The 20,526-nt window shown below is 36.4% G+C and overlaps 1 protein-coding gene across 1 annotated transcript; it reads left to right on the forward strand.

Annotated features, from left to right (window-relative positions):
- Window positions 1-10,566: 10,566 nt before the first annotated feature.
- Window positions 10,567-20,305, forward strand: LOC145772843 (6-pyruvoyl tetrahydrobiopterin synthase-like). Its single transcript, XM_082584727.1, has 5 exons — window positions 10,567-10,637; window positions 15,918-16,031; window positions 16,541-16,622; window positions 17,547-17,696; window positions 20,065-20,305. Exons 1-5 carry the CDS (start codon window positions 10,606-10,608, stop codon window positions 20,185-20,187), a joined length of 501 nt encoding a protein of 166 aa, XP_082440853.1. The 5' UTR covers window positions 10,567-10,605; the 3' UTR covers window positions 20,188-20,305.
- Window positions 20,306-20,526: the final 221 nt, after the last annotated feature.

Genomic DNA, 20,526 nt, shown 5'->3' on the forward strand with positions numbered 1-20,526 from the left:
TAAAAAAAAAATTTCAAGTTGGCAATTGACCCTTCTAATGTTGAAGGAACAACGGAGTTGCGCGTCCCGTAGGCCGTAATGTACCGTCCCTACCCTAACCCTCTAGTTTGTTTGCGGAAACTCCGAGCCTGTGTTGCCAGATTGGGCTACTTATCGCAAATTGGGCTACTTTCCATATGTGATTTGCGACAAAAAATTGAGCTTGGCGACTTGCGACTTTTTGGGCTACTTTTAAATTTAGATTGGCGACAATATAACAAGATTGCGATTTTTTTATATTGGAAATTTCTTACTAAAGTAAGTTTCGCTTGCAGTCTACTGACAGTTTATTTGTAGTTTACAAATTTTACAGCGCATTCTCATGTTTCCAAGACGTAGCAAGGGACATGGTTGAGTGAGTTTCTAGTCTATTCTAGCGTTACGTTATCTCCGTTCTGTGTCTTTACAGTTTACTCTTACTGTAGAACCAGAGATATAAATACAAGAGATAGGCAATAGAATCCGCGTACGCTTTAAACAGGCGGCGATGTTGAAAAGCGGTCACGGTTGACTGGATAGGGATCAAGCGGCAGCTCTCGATGCCCGCAAACTGCAAAACGTGATAATTTCAAGCAGTTTACCCAGAGGTTTACAGGTTAAGTTAGGAAGTTCCATGGAATTTGATGGTTCCAATTCAGTTTTGTAGAGCTTGCATTAATATTCGTCTATTGGAAAATTAAATATGGTAGATAACTTAATTGCTATCAAGCTAAGTTACCGTATGTATTATTGACCAGTCGGCAATAAACCTAGCAGATTACGGTAGCCCTTTTGGATTTATTGATTATTTTGCGAGTATATGTAGGAAGCAACATGCAGGTTTAGCAAGAGTTTCAGTTTTTAAACTACCTGGCTAAATACTTAGTCATGGCCTGGGCATGGTAGTTCTTTTGCCATTTACAAGATTAGGTTATGAATTGTGGTGTATTTTACAGTTATGAATTTTGTTGTTATAATCATTCATATTTGTTTTATAATTTCAGGAATGTTATCATTATACTATTTATTTGCAGTTATTTATTAGATTATAAATGCCAGCTTCGAATCGCCCAATCCCTCAGTGTCACACGGATAGAAATAAAAAGGTTTTTCTATATTTAAACTGTCAATGTTTATGCGAAAGGGAAGTACAAAGTGTGGCATAATGAAGTTTTGAAGAATGTCATACTTAAGTACAGAGATGAACGTGATCCAAGAGATAATATTAAACAAGTTTTTCACAAAGGAAATGCTGGAATTTGTGAGAAACACTTTAATGCAGAGGACATAATAATAAATTCCAAAAGTAGCAGTAAATCTTTGAAGTTTGGTGCCGTCCCATGCTTAAACTTGCCACAGAGAACCGGTGATAAGCTGCTGTAGGCTATCCACTATGCGTCTAACATTGGTCCGAGACCGAATTACAGTATTACACCATCAATACATGAAAACATTGGAGATGTCAAGAAATCTTTTAACAGGATAAAACGAATTGGGTAGCAATTTCAAGAACATGCAGATTATATTTCAATTCAAAAGAATGACCTTGTTCTTATTGTAAATATCTCAACATTACAATACAAATTTAGTGTGTCTAACTTTCATTTTAAAGTGTCTGAGGACAGTCAGGACACAATGTTCTGTTACAAGCTTGGTGCCCAAATCACAGAACTAGAAGCACTTCCAGCAAAGATGTGTCCCGGTATTACAACAAAGCCGGTCATTGGCACTAATTGCATTGTATATTACGGCATCCAGGCCGGATAGCGACTGTCAAAACAGCGACTGTCATAATGGCGACTTCATAATAGCGACGTAATGAAGTGAGCGACATTCCAAACAGCGATTGTATAAATGCCGACTGCATTAAAACAGCGACTGTTATGATAGCGACTTAACACTTTAAGTGCCATAAAAATGCCCCATCTAAGTTTACAGTTAGAATTAGTAGGCTAAGGTATTGGAAGTACAGATGCTCAGCTTCTTGGTCAAAAACGTCATGAGTCAGAATCGACCAAATATAGGGTGAAGTGTGTGAATACCATCCAGGCAAAAGCTGTTTTATGCCTTTGCTGCTGTAACTTTCATTTGCTATTTTGTCATCTTAAACCTTAACTTGTAGGGTTAGAAAATAGCAAAGCAAAGGTAAAGTAGTGAAGGCGCTATATGTACCTACTTCACCCTCTATTTGTTGGTCAATTCCAATCTATGACGTCATGGCATTTTGACTGGTGCATAGACTTGAATACTAGCTCCTGTGTCTGTATTTTATATGTTGTACTAATTGCTTTTTACAAAGTTTTATTTCACATTTTTGGTCAATTTCAATGTGTTAGTTTTGACTAAGGCGGAGACTTGTATACCAGCTTCGACAGAGTCAAACTTCATGAATAGGCTAACATTATCAAAACGAAATTGTGAGCATAAACGTGTTTTGATATTTTAAATAAAACATGTGAAAAGTCTTCATTTGGTGAGTGTCATTGGGCTTAAGTTTGGATAGGCTACAAGTCGGGTGAAACTGGATCACCAAACAAAATTAGAATGCTTAGGCAAACTGTGTTCATAGCTAAGTTAGGCTATCCAAACCAGGACTTAATTTTCATCAAACAATATTTGTTTTCAACAACGCCAACCGTTGATGGAACTCAGTCATTTCCCTTCTAAAATGGTCAAAAATAAGTCTTTCCGATATGTATTATCCATATGCCAAATATTAGCCTATTCTTTTCTGCAGAGGAAAAAAAATTAAGTGATAAGCTTGGATTTAATAAAAGAAGTGAGGTCGCTGTTGTGGCAGTCGCTGTTTTTGATGAATCGCTGTCGTGTAGTCGCTCTATTGACAGTCGCTGTTTTAAATGAATCGCTGTCGTGTGGTCGCTCTATTGACAGTCGCTGTTCTGACAGTCGCTATTTGGAACCCGAGCCGTATATTACAAAGCATACAATGTATTACAATGTTGACTAATTTTCAAAAAATATTTTTTGAAAGTCAACTTGAAGTTAATCAAAAGAATTGTAAAACAAAATATCATCCTGAGATTATCCGATTTGCTCTCAGCCTGCAGTTAAAAATTTCCTCTGCATATGATCAACTCGGATCAACTTCGTGGAGTTTTGCGCTTGCCATCAAAACGTACTTTATTTGATTATCGTCATGTGCATCAAAACCAAACCGGGACATTCAACAATCATATTCTGGATGCATTAAAAAATCAAAGTCATTCATACAAAGATTTTGAGAAATACCTTTATATAACGTTTAATGAAATGAAAGTAGGCTAGCCTACGATCTAATTTAGTATTCAAACCGGAAACCGAAAAAACCATATTATTCAACTACTGATGCCAGACTTGAACGATTGCAAGGAGTATTTTTGCCGTATCTTAATAATTGGCATGAACAGATAAATGCAGACACTCAAGTTTCCAAGGCAATTAGAAAAAATAAATTCATATCTGACCAAACCTTGCCCATCATCATCATCATCCGTTCAGTCGTTTACGACTCTCGGTCACTCTATACGTCATCTTTCTCCACATCTATCGATCCCACGCAGCCTCCTTCAATTCATGCACTCCCATGCCACTGTCATTTACAATCGTGTCAAGCCATCTTGTTTCCGGGCGCCCCCTTCCTCTTCCTCCGCTCACCAAACCAAGCATGATGTCTTTTTCCATTGATTTGCTTCTCATTATGTGGCCAAAATATGAAAGCTTCTGCCTGACGATTCTAGCTTCTAGGGATATGTCCGGTTTAATTTGTTCAAGAATTTTCTCGTTTGTTATTTTGGCTGTCCAAGGAACACGCAGTAACCTTCTCCAACACCACAATTCAAATGCGTCAATCTTTCTTCTGTCTGTTTTGTTCATTGTCCATGTTTCGCATCCGTAAGTTGCAATTGGGAATATTATAGTTTTGATCGGCTTCTTTTTTGTTTCTAATTTTATATCCTTGCTCTTCCAAATGCTATTCATTCCAAAGACGTCAAAAATGTTTTTGCACGGGGGCCCCCCGATTTAAAAGTGCCCCGGGCCCCCCATCAGCTAAATCCGGCCCTGATGTAGAGCAGTGATTCTCAACCTTTTTGGCCCATGGACCATATTTAAAAAAATATCCGATATGGACCACTTTTCTATGTTGACACCTCATGAACGACGAACGCCACTAGTCACTCAAAACTGTATTGTAGCCTACATAGGTCAAAAAACCCAAGAGCGTGTTCAATCTTAGTCCTTGCCCATTCAAACTTATTCTTTATTGACGTTTTATCAATGTAAACTTACGGCAATGGACTGAAACTAAATTGCGTTTTTCTTTGTATTCGCCTTCTTAAACTGTTGTAATTTACTAGATGGATGATAAGGATAATGTATTTCTTGATTTTTGTACCAATATATTGTTGGAAATCGTGGGAGAACACCAGTTAAGATTTAGGCTTGCAGGTTTTGATTTTAAATATTATGTAACCATCTATTTAAAATATAATTTTATGCGTGTTGATAACATCGGAGTTTGCTTTATTTGTTCATTTTACGTATTTTTCAAATTTTCTTTTTTACATGTGCTAGCTGAAGATGCTATTACTATAGCGAAATCGATTCTTAACATAATAAATTACACTAAGAGGTTAGATTGTTGTGCAAATGCCAGCATTTGATGAATGCAAAATAGCAGTACCAAACCTTTAAAGGATTGAGATTATCAGTTAATGGCATGATTGGAATTATCGAATGCCTTTTCTTTTGTCAAACAACATGCCATTTGTTTGAACAAAACGTGTGAGCCAAGACGTATTGGAACATAGATAAAACTTCCATTTTCCTACAGCCTAAAATATATCGTATGCTTTTTTATAACCTTCGTTTTCAAAACGTGAACTAAGTGAACTCCGAAATCGGAAATACTGTCCTGAATGCCTCGTAGCCTTTCCCTTATCGCTGTTGATCCATATCCACGCACCGTGACGGTGACGTCATCATTTTTCAACATCGATTTACGAATTGGCCACTTTGCCTATCTCTGTATTTATATCTCTGGTAGAACTCAGAACGCAGAAGTGCTTGAAAAGTAGTGTGCTGAAAAAGTAGTGAGAATCTAATCTGTACCCGATAGAGCCTGATGTGAACGTGCCTTACTGTACCGGTAACTCTGTTGCTATTTAGCAGAGTAATTTGTGCAATTTCACTGGGTTTGTTAAGCTGATTTTTCATATGTGTGTTTTTTAGCTGTACATTCAAGAGCATTTGACGGCTTGTATGTTATTAATTAACATTTTTTTTCAGGTTCTTCCACTGACTGGCATGTAGTTTTTACATAGTTTACTAATCAATGTAGTAATAATTGGAATAAGAATGAATGGCTTGATGAAAATGTATGTTTGTTGAATTTGTGTAATGATGATTGTACACCTTGTCCTTCAATGAAAAAAAAAAACCCAACACATGCAGGTGTCCCACTCCAGACTCCACAAATCTTAATTTTTGTTATGATTTTATGAGAATAATTGGCTTTTTTTATGCATTTTTTATGATCTTTTTGCTTATTTTATGCTGTTTTTATGCTTTTGCACCGGCCACATTATATTGCTTAACTGAAGTTACATTCGCTAAAAAAGTTTGGAAGCAATTCACACTACTGACAAGATACCAGCGACTTAAGGGAAGGATTTCAAGCAATTTTGATTATTAACTAATATACCATAAGCAAATGAAACCAAGCAACAACATGGCGTTTATCATGACACACAGGAAAAATAACTAAAAATTGCAAACGTTTTCAATCAAATGTGTTCAACCATCAAATGTGTCAGACGAACAATCAAATGAGCTGCAATTTTTATGATTTTTTATGACTGAGGTAAAATTTTATGACTATTTTATGGTTTTTTCAAAAAATGATAAATTTTATGATTTTATGCCGAGTGGGACTCATGCACAAGACAAAACTGAGACTAAGCAGTTCTGTCATGAAGCATGCCTAACAGAGACATCCAAATGATTGGGGCTGTGTCAGTGTTAGAACGCTTCACGGGGGGTCTAGGGGGCTTCGCCCCCCAGAAGTTGGAAAACATAGTTTCCGCGCCCCCTGCTATAAATTGGGCTACTTTGAGAGCAAATTTGCTACTTTTTTGGCTACTTTTTTTTTCAAAATCTGGCAACCCTGCTCCGAGCAGCGAGTTCGGCTTTGTGCTATTAAACCAGAGCCACTGATTAAACTGCGATCAGCGACTTCGGCTTTTTTTAATTTTTTCTCTTGATCTTTTCAGGGTACAAACTAGGTTGCACCCGAAGTTGTGTACAGCTGTTAACAGTGGCGTACGCAGGGGGGGCCATGGCCCCCCCCCCCCCTTAAAAATGTTTTAGTAGTTAACGACGTAGATTAAGGCATTTAATATGTTTTGCATTGCTCTGTCAAAGCAATTACTGTAACAATGTTGTTTTATAGACTAGGCCAATACGAAATACATGGCCCAATCCACCTACCCCACCCCAGGTATGCCAATGTAGCATAGTGTTCTGTAAGCATATTATAGTGATTAGTGAGAGAGAAATGGATAAAGTCTAAACTAAAAACCATACTGGGATATCATGAAGACGTCTGGGATATCAATGGCCAGTAGCATAGCCAAGGGGAGTGGGGGGTTAGGCCTTGGGGGTTACAACCCCACTTTGGCACGCGTGTGACGTCACAATATTGAGAAAGATGCTTTCAGTCTCTTTTTGCTTGGAAATGATGGCTTCAGTCTAAAAAAAACTTGCCTAATTTTAAACAAAACTGCATTAAAAGAGCGAGTTTTGCCAATACCAAACATTCAAACATCTCAGCCAGGAATTAACAAGAAAACATAGAGACTTAGCTTTATTTCTGAAAAATGCCGAAGAAAACATGATCTTATCCTTTTGCTATGCCACCTAACAGCACCATTTTACAGGAATATTCATACCCACATTTTTGTTGAAAATGCTCTCAGAATGCCCCAAATTCAAAGCAATTTTTCAAAATTTTCTGGGGGAGGCCCCCCAGACCCCACGCCGCTGGGTGTCGTCTTAAGCAGAAACACCGTCGGGCTTCGCCCGCCGGCCGTCAAAACCCCCCTTTCAAAATTCCTAGCTATGCTACTCTCAATGCCCCCCCCCCCCCCCCTTGAGAAAATTCTGCGTACGCCACTGGCTGTTAATGAGATGCTAAGGACAGACTCACCTATTATAAAAGTCTGTTTCTTTCCTTGTAGTCTACCATTGTGACTGCGTCATAGATTAAAGTCATTCTACATTTGCACTCACATAAGTTGTAAGTACCCATGCCACGATTTATTTTGAAATAGGCTGTATGTCATGCATTAACCACTTGGATTATTTTTCGATTCGCTTCACTTAACAAATTAGGTTGGTAATCAGCAACGTTTATAAGTGCTGAATCAATAAGAAATAGATCTGGGTAAAATAATAATTTATTGTAAAAGTGTGAGAACCTTAAAATGTAAATATATCAAACTCTTTTGCAAGTTTTTGCGTTTTTTAATGTTTCATTTTCTTGTGATTTACTCCATTTTTTAATTTTCTGATTATTTTTTAATTTGTCCAATTTTTCATTTTCATAAATTATATAGTTGAACAGTTCTCCTCAAATGATAAAATTTCCTCACAAGTGGATTTGCAGTTTCACTCGCACTCATCGCTGACCATTATTTGGCTTTTAAGACAATGGCAAAGCAATGTATATACTTAGTATGTGTCAATGAATGTCTAAGATTGTTTACAACAGCAGATGAAATAGTATGCCAATGTTTTTTTGAAGATCTATAAATCAGAATATTGCATTGGTACAGAAATGGTTGGAAATTGCAAAAAAGTCACATAACAATGAAATCCTGTTGAAAATATGAGCAAGAAGACTGAAAATGTAAAGAAAGAGGACATCGGAGCATTTTTGCATGTCCACAGAGGACAACTTATTTTTCTTCAAAAAGAGGACATATGGTAGCCCTACTGTAGGCTACATCAAATGATGTATAGGACTGAATGATTTGATGTCGTTTTTGAGAGAACGAATGTCACCAAGCGGGATGAAAATTGATTTTTAAGTGTTGTTTCGTAGAAACCAATAACGTATTGCTCGTAGGTTTGTTCTTTTGCAGTTTAGCAAATTGAGCATAATTTGCATATTCCATTTGACTTTCCCAGAGCCGTAGTTTTATTTCGAATGCGCGTAGGCAAGGCCTATATGCACCCACATCCTGTGTATGAATTGGAGCTTTCCCTGAAGCTGCACAATCAAGTTGTTCAAATGCGATGGTAAATCGACCAGAAATGCCAAATTAGAACCCATTCTTGTTCAAGAAATTCTGCAACAATGATGGTCTTATTTTCAAGGCATGTTGCTATTTTTTCAACGTGTACACTCTTTTTAGCATATCATCTCGACTGAGCCAGCGGACGATTGAGTCAAATAGAAAGTTCAAAGGTTTGTCAGGTGTTGTGACAATTCCCATCATGAACACTGAACAGTATTAAAGTCACCAAAGAAGCGGTAAAAATGAGGCATAACTTATGTTACAATCACATTAATAAAAAATTAAGTGTTCGATTATAAAATAATTTATCACTGGGCAAGCGATATAATACTATAATTTGTAAAATGGCTGCAGGCCGGATGATTTTCCTTGCCGAGCCAGCTCGCGGGCCGTAAGTTGCCGACCCCTGCCCCAAAGATATTGCTTGATCGATCGCTTCATTTCATAAGTGGCTGACTGGTATTTTGTGCGGTGTTGCTTTGCCTGCCACGTTCACAGTTCTAGTGTCTTTGTTGATTCATTTGCACATATAATATTTTGTTTGAAATATGTTATAATTTTCGAAATGTGCAATAGACCTTCTCTACAGCTCTGTGCAATGAAGCGTGACGTGAAAAACAATCAAGGTGGTTACTTCATTGGCAAGCACTGCACTCTGCAGTGCACCACCAATGTAGCCTATTTTTGTTTTGACTATTAGATGCATCTGCTTACTTCACAATCAATTCAACAATCACTGTGTGATGTGAAGTCTGACCATAGAAAGAGCTCAACACCTTGCTCTCCTGGGCCACATCGAAATGGGCTTTTGCCTGAGAATGCGTTTCTTTTATGCCCAGTTTTTTTTTCTCTATGCCATTATTATTATGATGACTGCTCATCCACATCAATACTGGAACTGGCAAATTCAATCCACAGCACTTGTCATTAGGCTTTGATTTATTACTACATGTGTGCTTCTCTTTGTTTTTGTTTTATTCTTTTGCTGTTTGGGTTTTGTGGTCATGCTAACTACTGATATATAATATAGCCTACTACATGATTTACTATTTAGGGACACGTTTTAAAACCTTTCAAGGTTTTGCCATCTTTGACAGAAGTAGGGAGTGTTCTGTGATACGAATCTACATGCTGCATGCAAAAATGTGTTTTTTCTAAATAATCAAAAGGCATATGACTGGTTTTGAGTGTGCTTTTGCTGGCCGATGTTTATCGGCGAAAAATAGCCGATACAATATATCGGCTACCCCTGATATTGGTCGTTAAATATCGGATGATCGATATATCAGTCGAGCTCTACTCTTAAGCGTGTAATAATTTGGTGGTATTGTTGTGTGTATTAAACTTACAATAGTGCATTTTGTGATTGCTGTTATCCCAACCAAAATGCGTCCAAAAACCACTGTCAATTTGGCGAACTAATTCTGTGCAATTTGCCTAATAAAACAATTCGTAAAAAACACGCGCTAAATAATACGATGACAGCAACAACACATACACCCTGATAAAAGCACTTTTTATTGACATATTCATTTTTTGTCGCTTGAAAGTCAGGATGCTATTTTTTGTTTTTTAAAACAAGAGTTTTTCTAAAAATGTAGTTTTAAAACTAAGAAACAAGTCACATAGTTAGCATAAAATAATAAAACTTACACAAGTTGTGGTAACATTATTGGTAAATAAACTGTTATCAAATTATGTTCAATTGCAAAATAGTTACAAATTTGTGAAGTGGACACAATTATGTCAAATACCCACAATCCCACATAGTCTGTAGTGTAGTTGTATAATTCATTGCTTGCTTTTATGATCTATGGTTCTATGAATCTAGTGTCGTTGATTTTCTTTTACAAAACAATGAAGAGGTATAATTGCCACAGGTTTATTACTGTACATTTATTAGGCTAATCAAAACATGCACTGCAATATTATTGTTTTATGTGTGATTGGACAGTTTTAATCGATATGGCTGGTTCTTTTACACTTAGTTCTACTCTACATACACTTAGTTTTACTACACTACACTTAAGTTACACTTAGTTTTACACTACACTTGGTACTTTTTTGCTTTTGTAGATTTGGGAAGTGTTATACAATTTAAGGAATTTTGAACGTAAAGTTGGAGAATTTTTTATTTGTATTTGTGTAACTGAAAACACTACTCTGTGTTATATGCAACAAAGTAAAAACATTTGATTTAATCACTATTCACATCATTTTGTGACTATAATAGGCTAATCGCACACTTGCCGGCATATATATATACTTTGGCTCATTTCTGTAAATTGTTATGGCCAATCAAGAACAAGTTTATCTTACAAGGTGAGTAAGATGAAGATATACTAGGCAATGGGTCTGCTACTATTCGGCTAGTCCGATTGGGCTGATCCGATTCGGCTAGTCCGATTCGGCTACAGCCCGATTCGGCTAGTCCGATTTGGCTGATCCGATTCGGCTAGTTCCCTATTGGGCTACAGTCTTTAGCGGTTAGTTCCCTATTTGGCAATTTTTTTGAAAATCCAACGATAATCCTTCTGTAATCCAACATCGTTTCTTTTGCATTCCGACAAAGAAAAACAAATTAAAATGAAATTTAGCGAAAAATGTTTGAACTATTAAATTTAACTGTTTGCTCACATAAAATGGACAACGACGTCTCCTGTTTATTTAGAGAATGTTGTAATATCGCTTCTTTTATAGTTGAAATCATCGAAGCTTTAGATGAGTGGGGTTTAGACCTAACCATTGAGATCTTAAAACTAAAAAACGAATTAAATTTATTTTTGAACTATCAATGTTTGCTCAGATAACATTGACGTGTATCATGCATCGCCGTCTGCATGCAAACTTAGAATATATTAGAATCCTCAACTATTACAAAATTCTAAATCCAACGACGCCTTCTGTTTATTTGCAGTAGAGAATTTTGTATTTTATTCCACAATAGTTGATCTCGAAGCTTTAGATGAGTGGAGTATCATAAATCATATTTATGACACCGGTTACATCCCTAGTGATATGGTACGTTCTATATTCATAACTTTACCAAAAAAAACCGGAGCAACAGAATGGTCACTCCACAGAACAATTAGCCTTGTGAATTACGTAACAAACAGCTTACTCCGAATCATGTTGATGAGATTGAGACCAAAACTACAATCGGAAATTTCAACAGCACAGTTTTTATTTGTTTCAGACAAAGGGACCACAAAAGGAATTTTTACATTAAAAATGATAACAGAGAAATGTATGTCCGGTTATTCTGTTTATTTAGAGGATTTCGTATTTTAATTCAACAATATGGTATCTTTTGCATTCTTGCATTTTATCCAGTGTTTACCTTTGAGTGCTTTCCCAGACGGCAAAATACGTCATTTTTACATTCATTCAACGTCTGCAGACGTTGAATCAATGTAAAAATGACGAGTTTTGATGTCTGGGTTCGTTCAAAATATGTGTTTTACATGAAAATAACAGTTTTCATGATTACCAATAGGGGTTAATGAGATGAAGTCTCAGCGAAAACGTGTCAACGAAAAAAAGACAGTTGCCAAATAGCGTTTGCCATAAAAGATGAAGTTAAAACCTAAGTGGCAGTTCAGAGTAAACCTGGGTTTCGGCGTTACATGACCTGAAATTCCTTTGGTTAGTTCCTTCGTTAGACTCTCAGTTGATGTTACTTGATCATGGCAGAGGAATCGATTAGTACGCAGCGCAAAGGTGAGGTTTTTCTACATGATGGCTACATGTTTCAACTAGCTCAATATAGTCCAGACGGGCTTAAGAAATACTGGCGTTGTTCCCGACGTGATGAGAAATGCAAGGCTCGCATCCACACTTGTGTGGCAACAAATCAGGTAATAATGTGTGTTATGATGACTATATTTTGATCGTTTGAGAAAATGTGCCAAGAAATGTCAAGTACTTGAATTGTAATAATCGCAACCATTGTTCACCTGCATTGACGTTGGACCTGGGAATGCACCACGGACTGGCCTAATCTAATAATTACAACTGCTTTGATAGTGACGTGCTATTACTTATTACTAGGGCCATTTTTTTTACCTAAAAAATTGAAAAATATGACTTTATTTTTTGAAATATATGATAATATATGACTTTGTTTTAAAGCATCAAATTTATGCTAATCTCTAATTAATAACTCGTATGTAAGTTTTTAAATGTATTTTGAACAATAACACACTCGAACAACTAACAAAACACTTCTGTTTCGCTTGAAAATCATTACAAAAATGCAAATGTCTAATGCATCCACTGGCGCCGACTTACGGGGTGGCCAACCACGCCACCCCATAACCTCTATGGCATGATGGCAGCCACCCCGTTTAGGTTACATTACTTACTGCAAATAAATGTAATTTGAACGGACGTTTAAATCTTTTTTTGATCATTGGTTTTCGCTTCAAGTCAACGTAAAGCAAGGGGTGAACCAATACAGTATTGCGAAGAAAATGATTGTTTTTGTCACAAGCATGATACTCGCGTAACATCAAGCAAGCTACGTGAAGATTACGCAACATGTGGCTACGAGTTTTTTCCTTGTTGTTGTTGCGATCGTTTTATTTGTTACTTGTCATAAGTCATTGTTACATTTGTTAGGTTTACAATGGGATTTATTAATCAATAAAATACGATCTTTCCATTGCCTCCCTCAAAAATCTTTTTTGAAAAATTTTAAACTGCTCATAATATCGCTATAAATTATGACAGCTATAAAATACTTGGAAATAAAATTATCTCGATGATTTATAGCTCCACCTCCTAAATGAATATCTATTTTCAAATTTTATTAAAAAAAATGCAATTTTCGAAACTTTTTGAGTTTTTATTTAAAAAGTGCACCTAGTAAAGTAGCAGTTTTAATGTTCTGCAAATTTACACGTTTATATGATTCTATTCGAGGAAAGCTACACCCCCTGCCAATTTCCAATAATGAAAGCAACCTTTTTCAATTAGTCAAGATTTTGCATTTTGAATTATTTTCCGATTTCAATTGGAGTGTACTGTCATCTACTTCTTGCTTTAATTTCTACTTTGTTATCTACTTCATGCAGTAATAATGTAATATTGCGTGTCAATGCGTGACAAGTTGTGAGGCGGGATTTTATTGGTCTTACATAGGAGTTGCTTGTTACATCATAGAAAAAATTACAAAAAGTCGTCCAGTAAAAGTTTTCCCCGACATTCCAGTTTTATTCAGCTTAAAGATGCTACCGAAAAAGCGTTCAACTGTCGCAACTGTTTGATCTATTTGCAAGCAATGAAACAATCTCATTAATGCTTCCAAACGTGGTCTGCATTGTGAAAATATACTTATCGTTGCCTTCCACCACCTGCGAGGCGGAGTGATCGTTTAGTAATGCACTCAGGCGCATAAAAACCTACTTGTGATCTACCATGACGCAACAGCGATAGAACCACATCCTAATTTTAAATGTTTATCAAGCTGAAGCTTAACGGTTACAACTTGACCAGTTGATTAACAGTTGGATTGACAGAGCTGCCGTTCGCAAAAATACTTTTGCCAAATGTTAAATGTCGGAGCGACAACGTAACAATAAAATTCACGACATACTTCCTGTGGTTTGTTGTAAAGTTGTTTTGTAAATAATCGAGCTACAAATCAGGTGTGAAAAGACAATTGCATCTACGAAACACGCTTAGTAAAAAAACAAAAACATGCAGTTTGAAAGTTTTTAGGTTGCCATATTGTGCTATCCGCCACCCCGTGCAAAATTAAAAGTCGGCGCCTATGCCGGTGTCATAAATATGATTTATGATCTCAGTGGTTAGGTCTAAACCCCACTCATCTAAAGCTTCGAGATCAAAATACAAAATTCTCTACTGTAAATAAACAGAAGGCGTCGTTGGATTTAGAATTTTGTAATAGTTGAGGATTCTAATATATTCTAAGTTTGCATGCAGACGGCGACGCATGATACATGTCAATTTCATCTGAGCAAACATTAATAGTTCAAAAATAAATTTAATTCGCTTTTTAGTTTTATGATCTCAAGGGTTAGGTCAAAACCCCACTCATCTAAAGCTTCGATAATTTCAACTATAAAAGAAATTTAATAATTCAAACATTTTTCGCTAAATTTGTCGGAATGCAAAAGAAACGATGTTGGATTTTGTTGGATTACAGAAGGATTATCGTTGGATTTTCAAAAAAATGCCGAATAAGGAACTAACCGCTAAAGGCTGTAGCCCAATAGGGAACTAGCCGAATCGGATCAGCCAAATCAGACTAGCCGAATCGGGCTGTAGCCGAAAAGAGTAAATAGCCAAATCGGACTAGCCGAATCGGATCAGCCCAATCGGACTAGCCGAAACGGGCCATTCCGCTAGGCAATAGGCCTGCTGGTACTTTGATTAAGTAATGGTTTTGTATGTGTAGACGGGTAAGATTTTGAAGCCTTGAACAATACTACCGTACTTTTGGTATGTTTACACCAGTGATTTCTGATTACCAAATACCAATCATATTTTTTTTATTGTGTACCACTTGAGGGTTCTATTGGGTCAGCACAACCATATTCCAGAAAAACTTATTCAATAAAATATCATCATTTATACTCTCAGAAAGAGCATTTAAGGACATAACAACCAAGAAAACAGTTCTAAATTTTATGTAATGTGCTATTAGGTGTTTGGCTCAACGTTTTTTAGCAAGCATTGGTAATCATGCCAGAGCAGAACATGTTGGGTTTTTCCCTACGGTACTGCATTCTATGGCCATTATGAGTAGGAAGTTTTGCATATGCTAATAGAAAGAAACTCAGTACTCTTAAGTGTCAGGTGGGTCTACCTGATAATGAATGGAAAAGCACAATATGTTACATCTGCAAAGTATTATAATGTATCACCTCAGCATCATTACTGAGATGTGTGGAATGATTTCCTTGAAGAATATATCAGTGTGCTTTTTTTCAAGGATAATTCAAGAATTTAAACATTTTTGAGCTCGACATGTCTTTATTTTTACCCAGATATCCGACTTTTCGGATATAACTTATGATTATAACTCAAGCTATACTTATGATTTGGGAAACTTTGACGTCCTGGATAGAATAAAACCTCAACCCTGGCAACACCTGCCACAAATCAATGCTTTGCGGTCACAACTATGGCTGTGAAAAGGGCCACTTTGTTTATGCATACATATTTTCGTGCATCATAAAATGTCTTATGTCTACTAGGTAGGATTACTCAGATTACTCAAAACAACCAAGTAGGATTACTCAGATATAATGTGTTAACCGAATCTACAACTTTGATTTGACAAAAGTAAAAGCTGTGAATTCAGTTTTATGAAGAATAGAAAGTAGCCAGGAATTACCGGTATAAGTTAAGAAGAATGCTGTCTGTTACAACATTTGGTAAGCTCATCATCATTAAGTTCCTTCCTGAGGGTTGGATAGTATACAATACGCCATTGTTCTCGACCGTGAGCTGTGTGTAAGCTAGTGCTTTAAAATCTATAATGTAGATCTGATGCTTTACTCCTTGCTTATTGTTTGATATTCCATTTTTTATAACCTTGAATGTTAAGTCTTCTCACTGCATCTTTATTTTCAGACGAGTTGCCTTATGTGCTTCACACCGCCTCCACTGTATGGAGCTTTCAGATGACGAAAACAGACAGCTTTATGGAAAGTGTAATGGTGTCAATGGTCATGGGCACAACTATGTGTGAGTAATCAATTACCCCGATATTATACTTGAGAAGTCTGGTATGTATTAGTTAGAGCAGGGGTGGGTAAGCAATTTGGACCACAGGCAAACATTTTTTTAATCTTTGACAAACGGGCCATGTGAGTATAGTTAGCAACAACAAACCTTATTTAGTTTCCACACTGAAACTGTTACTACATGTAAGCAATGCATAACTTGATTAAGTTTGACACTCACAAAGCTTCAAAAACTTTACTAAACGAGATTTTCTATAAATCTGGAGGTTAATATTTTGTGAGATTAACAACCTTGTTAGGCCAGCTTTGACAGATCCTTTTTAACACATATAGCATGATGTAGCATGGATTGAACTAGTACCGGTACTGATTTTAGTGAATATTCAAATTAAAGGATCTGATATGTTAGTCATTAACTATTTTCAACTACTCACATTAGCCTGTGTGAGTAGTTTGAAAATGTGTTCAACTGTTCATCAACATTACAATTTCAATATCTTTTTGATGTAGAGTGAAAGTGACAGTCTGTGGGTACAAAAACAGTGTTACAGGGATGGTAATGGATGCAGCCAGACTGAAAGAATATATGCAGGCAAGTAAATTGTTTTGTTTTAAAAGAATTGATTTTGTGTTGAATGTCATAAATTATTACAGAAATTTTTTATAAAAATACATTAAGCGGAAAGTTTTCATTTTATTGACAAAGACAGAAAATTTTACTCACGACATGTCTGTTTTTGTTACTGTCACAATTGTTTCTATCTCTTACACATAACGAGACTTGGGAAAAATTGATGGCGTAGTTCATTGAGATATCAAATGTTAAACAGTCAATTATAGGTCGAATAGTTCTACTTTTGAGATTGTAGATTGCTTCCAGAAATACAGGAAACTTCGTCGTCAACTTCAAAATAGATATACACATTATACATATACAGTTATACACTACTGCTTGCAACAGATACTTTACAACTGACAATAACTACTACGGGGCTTTCACAATCTATTCAATATTGCCTAGAACTCTACAATCGTCTTCAACATACTTTTCGTTACAACTTCTACTCCCCATAATACACAACTCTTATAATCATATTCAAATTATGCGGCTATTTGCTTGACCAGAAACTTCCAGAGACTAGGGTAATATTACATCACAAGAACTCATTCTTCTGGTCAACAAGTCAAAAAAACGTTTTGAGAATTGCACAAACACAAAATCTTCTAGAAGCAAACTTCGCAATAAAAGATTGCGTAATTAAAGGTTACTATAGGAATAGGAGGACAGCAATCGACGAAACACCACAACAGAATTACACAATAAAGTAGTTCACCTATTCTGGGACAAGAATCATGAATGCAGCCTGCCATCCAAGCTACGCATATTGATTGTGACAATTACAAACTATGCACTCAAATAGCTCATGTTCAGTGTTCTGGCATTTTCCACCCTGTGATGTAAAGTTGCTTTGCATCTCATGAATCCTGCCTGACATTCTCTTAATTTTGTTTATAGAAAACAATAATGGAGACGATGGACCACAAATGCGTTGACAAAGATATAGAATACTTTAAGACTCGGCCTTCCACCGTTGAAAACATAGCTGTATATTTATGGAACCTATTGATGCCCTATTTTGAAAATGAAAACTGCTCATTGTACAAGGTGAAAGTTCATGAAACCGAAAACATTTATGCAACTTATAAAGGATGAATTAGATTTGTTGATTCCTGGTTGTTCATATGTATCGAGTGCGATTTTAACTGTTGGGGTAATGTTAATGTGGTGATATTGTTGTTGTGAAATCGTGTCTTTGTTTTCCTCTAGATCAGTAGTTCTCAGCCTTTTTGTCTTGACGGTCCCTTTTTGGTACCTTAGAAGTGGACGAGGACCCTTAAAAAATTTTATCTGAAATTTTGATATATATATCACGTTTCCTGATGGAATAAAATGTTTCTTAAGTTTCGAAGCGACACAGAAGAATTTTCTAAACTCGCGACGCACTGTTGAGCTATATGTTGGCACACAGGATAAAAAATCGGTAATCTATATGCTAATTTAATGTTTTTCTATAAAATTTATCTAAAATTAATAGAATTTTACGACCGATACCAAGAATTTCTCCCCTTTTTCATTTGTAATCAACATTAATTCGTTATAATCTTTATCATTGCAAAACTGTGAGTGACGATAGACTGCTGACTAACGTTTGCATTTCTAAGTTGATCAACAATCTACTGTCTCAAAAAAAAGGAATTAAGTTGAACACAGGCAACATGACCTTAAAGATTTAACTCATTTGTATGATTTTTTAAAGTTAGGAAACCGAACCTTTGTGCGAAGTCCTTTGAACTTTCAAACGACTCGCCAGGGCGTTGCGACGTAGCCTACAGTGTGAGAATCACTGTGATACACAAATAAAGCACAACTAAGTTTTAAAGTTTGTAATTTATCAATCATGCTGCAAATTCGGAAACTTTCACGGACCCCCTGAAATCGCTTCGCGGACGCCCGGTTGAGAACAGCTGCTGCAGATTACCATGCGTGCTGATGCTAATATATTTTCATCTCCAATAAGGATTCACGATTTAATTGTCCAGTGTATTTTCGTGAAAAGGACGGAGCACGGCATTTAGTCGCAGTCACGGAGCTGCATGCCTGGTGGGCGCTTTCACGGGGATATTGGACGATGCTACCTCGTTACATGCAAATTATTGATAAAATATATCGTTTTGTCGCTACTACCATGCAGTATGCACCCAATACCAATGTTATAGACTTTTTGCGGCGTTAAACCTAAAACCGCGTTAAACCTAAAACGCCTTTCTAACTAAAACGCCTAAAAAACCTAAAACGTTTTCGGCGTTAAACCTAAAACGCCCGGCGCCACAGTGCGGTAGCGCCTGTTTGTCTGCACTTCAATATCGTGGACTGTTAATTGGTGCCCTGTGAATAGTTTTTAAAAAATCATATTTTTTTGTGACTGTCAGTAGAGAAAAATTTCAGTGCAATATAGTGGTACATAATTTGCTTGTTATTATTTTTGTAATCCATATTGCATAGTTAAAGTTGTATATTTTACATCTAATACTGATCAGTAGGGCAAGTTTTTCCAACTTTTTTACAGCTTCCTAAATACTCAGAATTTATCTAGTATGATGTTTTAGTTACAAAAAGTTGCAATATAAAATTCCTACAAACAGCGTAGCGTAAAGAAGGAGATGCAAAATAAAAGAACTTCTTCTTTACGCTACGCTGTTTGTAGGAATTTTATATTGCAACTTTTTGTAACTTATTTCTATTTTACATGTAACTTCTTACTGCAACTTTTATCAAGTATTGCGCAAAATGTAAAGGTGTGGTTTAAAAAACATGCTATAAAACTGTTTCTAGTATGGTTCTATTTTCTTTAATTTGCATAACAAAGAAATATTTGGCATTATAGCCTATGCAAATAGATCGCTTGAGTAAATCACTGTCGTTTAAATTTGACAGCTTTGCAGGAGCTGACAGCGAAATGCTGTGATGTAGGTTTCAAATTTGAAGAACATAAAAATGTATGCATGATCGATAGCGTACAGAAAAGAAAGTCTTAGGTTGTTGGGTTATACAACAGAACCTTTCGAGTACCGTATCTCATACTCTAATAATTTTAAAATACTTGTGCATAAATGCAACTTTTGTTAAAACTATGTGCAAATTTCTCACGATTTCAATGCAATAAAAACTTGCCCTACTGATCACCGTTCTTCAGTTGACCATTTCTTTGAAATTACTCAGTTTTGTATCGGTTTTGAACTAATATTAATCTTGGTAGCAATATACCGTAGGCCTATAAATCTTCTTTTTTGTTGCACCTTTTCGTCCCAGCTATTAATGTGACTGGTTTGCATTGCACATCCTATAGTTTATCATGTAAGCTTATACACACTCACTATACCGTCGATGGCAACATCATACTATGTTGTGATCGTTTCTATTTCCTTACTTTTCTTAAAGTTTGCTTGTTAGTCAAGCAATTGTGTTTTTATAGATCGGGGTTAATGTTGCTTTGAATAACACAAATCCTGTGTTGGAAGATGTTGGTTACCGGTGGCTGCAACTTGCAAATGAATGTTTAAACCTGTTGCTCCTAGTAGTAAGACTTTGCCGGTAGCAAAAGCTTATTTTCAAGTTTTTACTAGAACATGATAACTGCTTTCGTCTTTGAAACACAACGGTTAAATTTGTTGTAGATTTACCTCGACTCTGCCATTAAACATTGCTTTACCTGGCTTGTTGTGTGTGTTCTTAGTTCAGTATTTACTGCTCAATATAGCTTTAACTATACAGTGTGACGAATCACTGTCCGCCCCGATAGCTCAGTTGGTTAGCGCGTGACTCTGTGAACAAAGAAGCTTCCACATCAAGCGGCGCTGGTTCGACTCTCGGGGTGTGCGCTTGAGCAACGCATTCTGCGGCACCTAATGGATGGAACATTTCAACGATCGGAAAC

The sequence above is a fragment of the Aplidium turbinatum genome, chromosome 1 (assembly GCF_918807975.1).
Source record: "Aplidium turbinatum chromosome 1, kaAplTurb1.1, whole genome shotgun sequence".
Classification (NCBI taxonomy): Eukaryota; Metazoa; Chordata; class Ascidiacea; order Aplousobranchia; family Polyclinidae; genus Aplidium; species Aplidium turbinatum.

Bases quoted from the DNA above. Each gene is read 5' to 3' on its own strand.
- LOC145772843 (XM_082584727.1), top strand. From the start codon at position 10,606: ATGGCCAATCAAGAACAAGTTTATCTTACAAG. The intron at 10,638-15,917 runs GTGAGTAAGATG...CTTTATTTTCAG, and splicing joins GAACAAGTTTATCTTACAAG to ACGAGTTGCCTTATGTGCTT. The intron at 16,032-16,540 runs GTGAGTAATCAA...TTTTTGATGTAG, and splicing joins GGTCATGGGCACAACTATGT to AGTGAAAGTGACAGTCTGTG.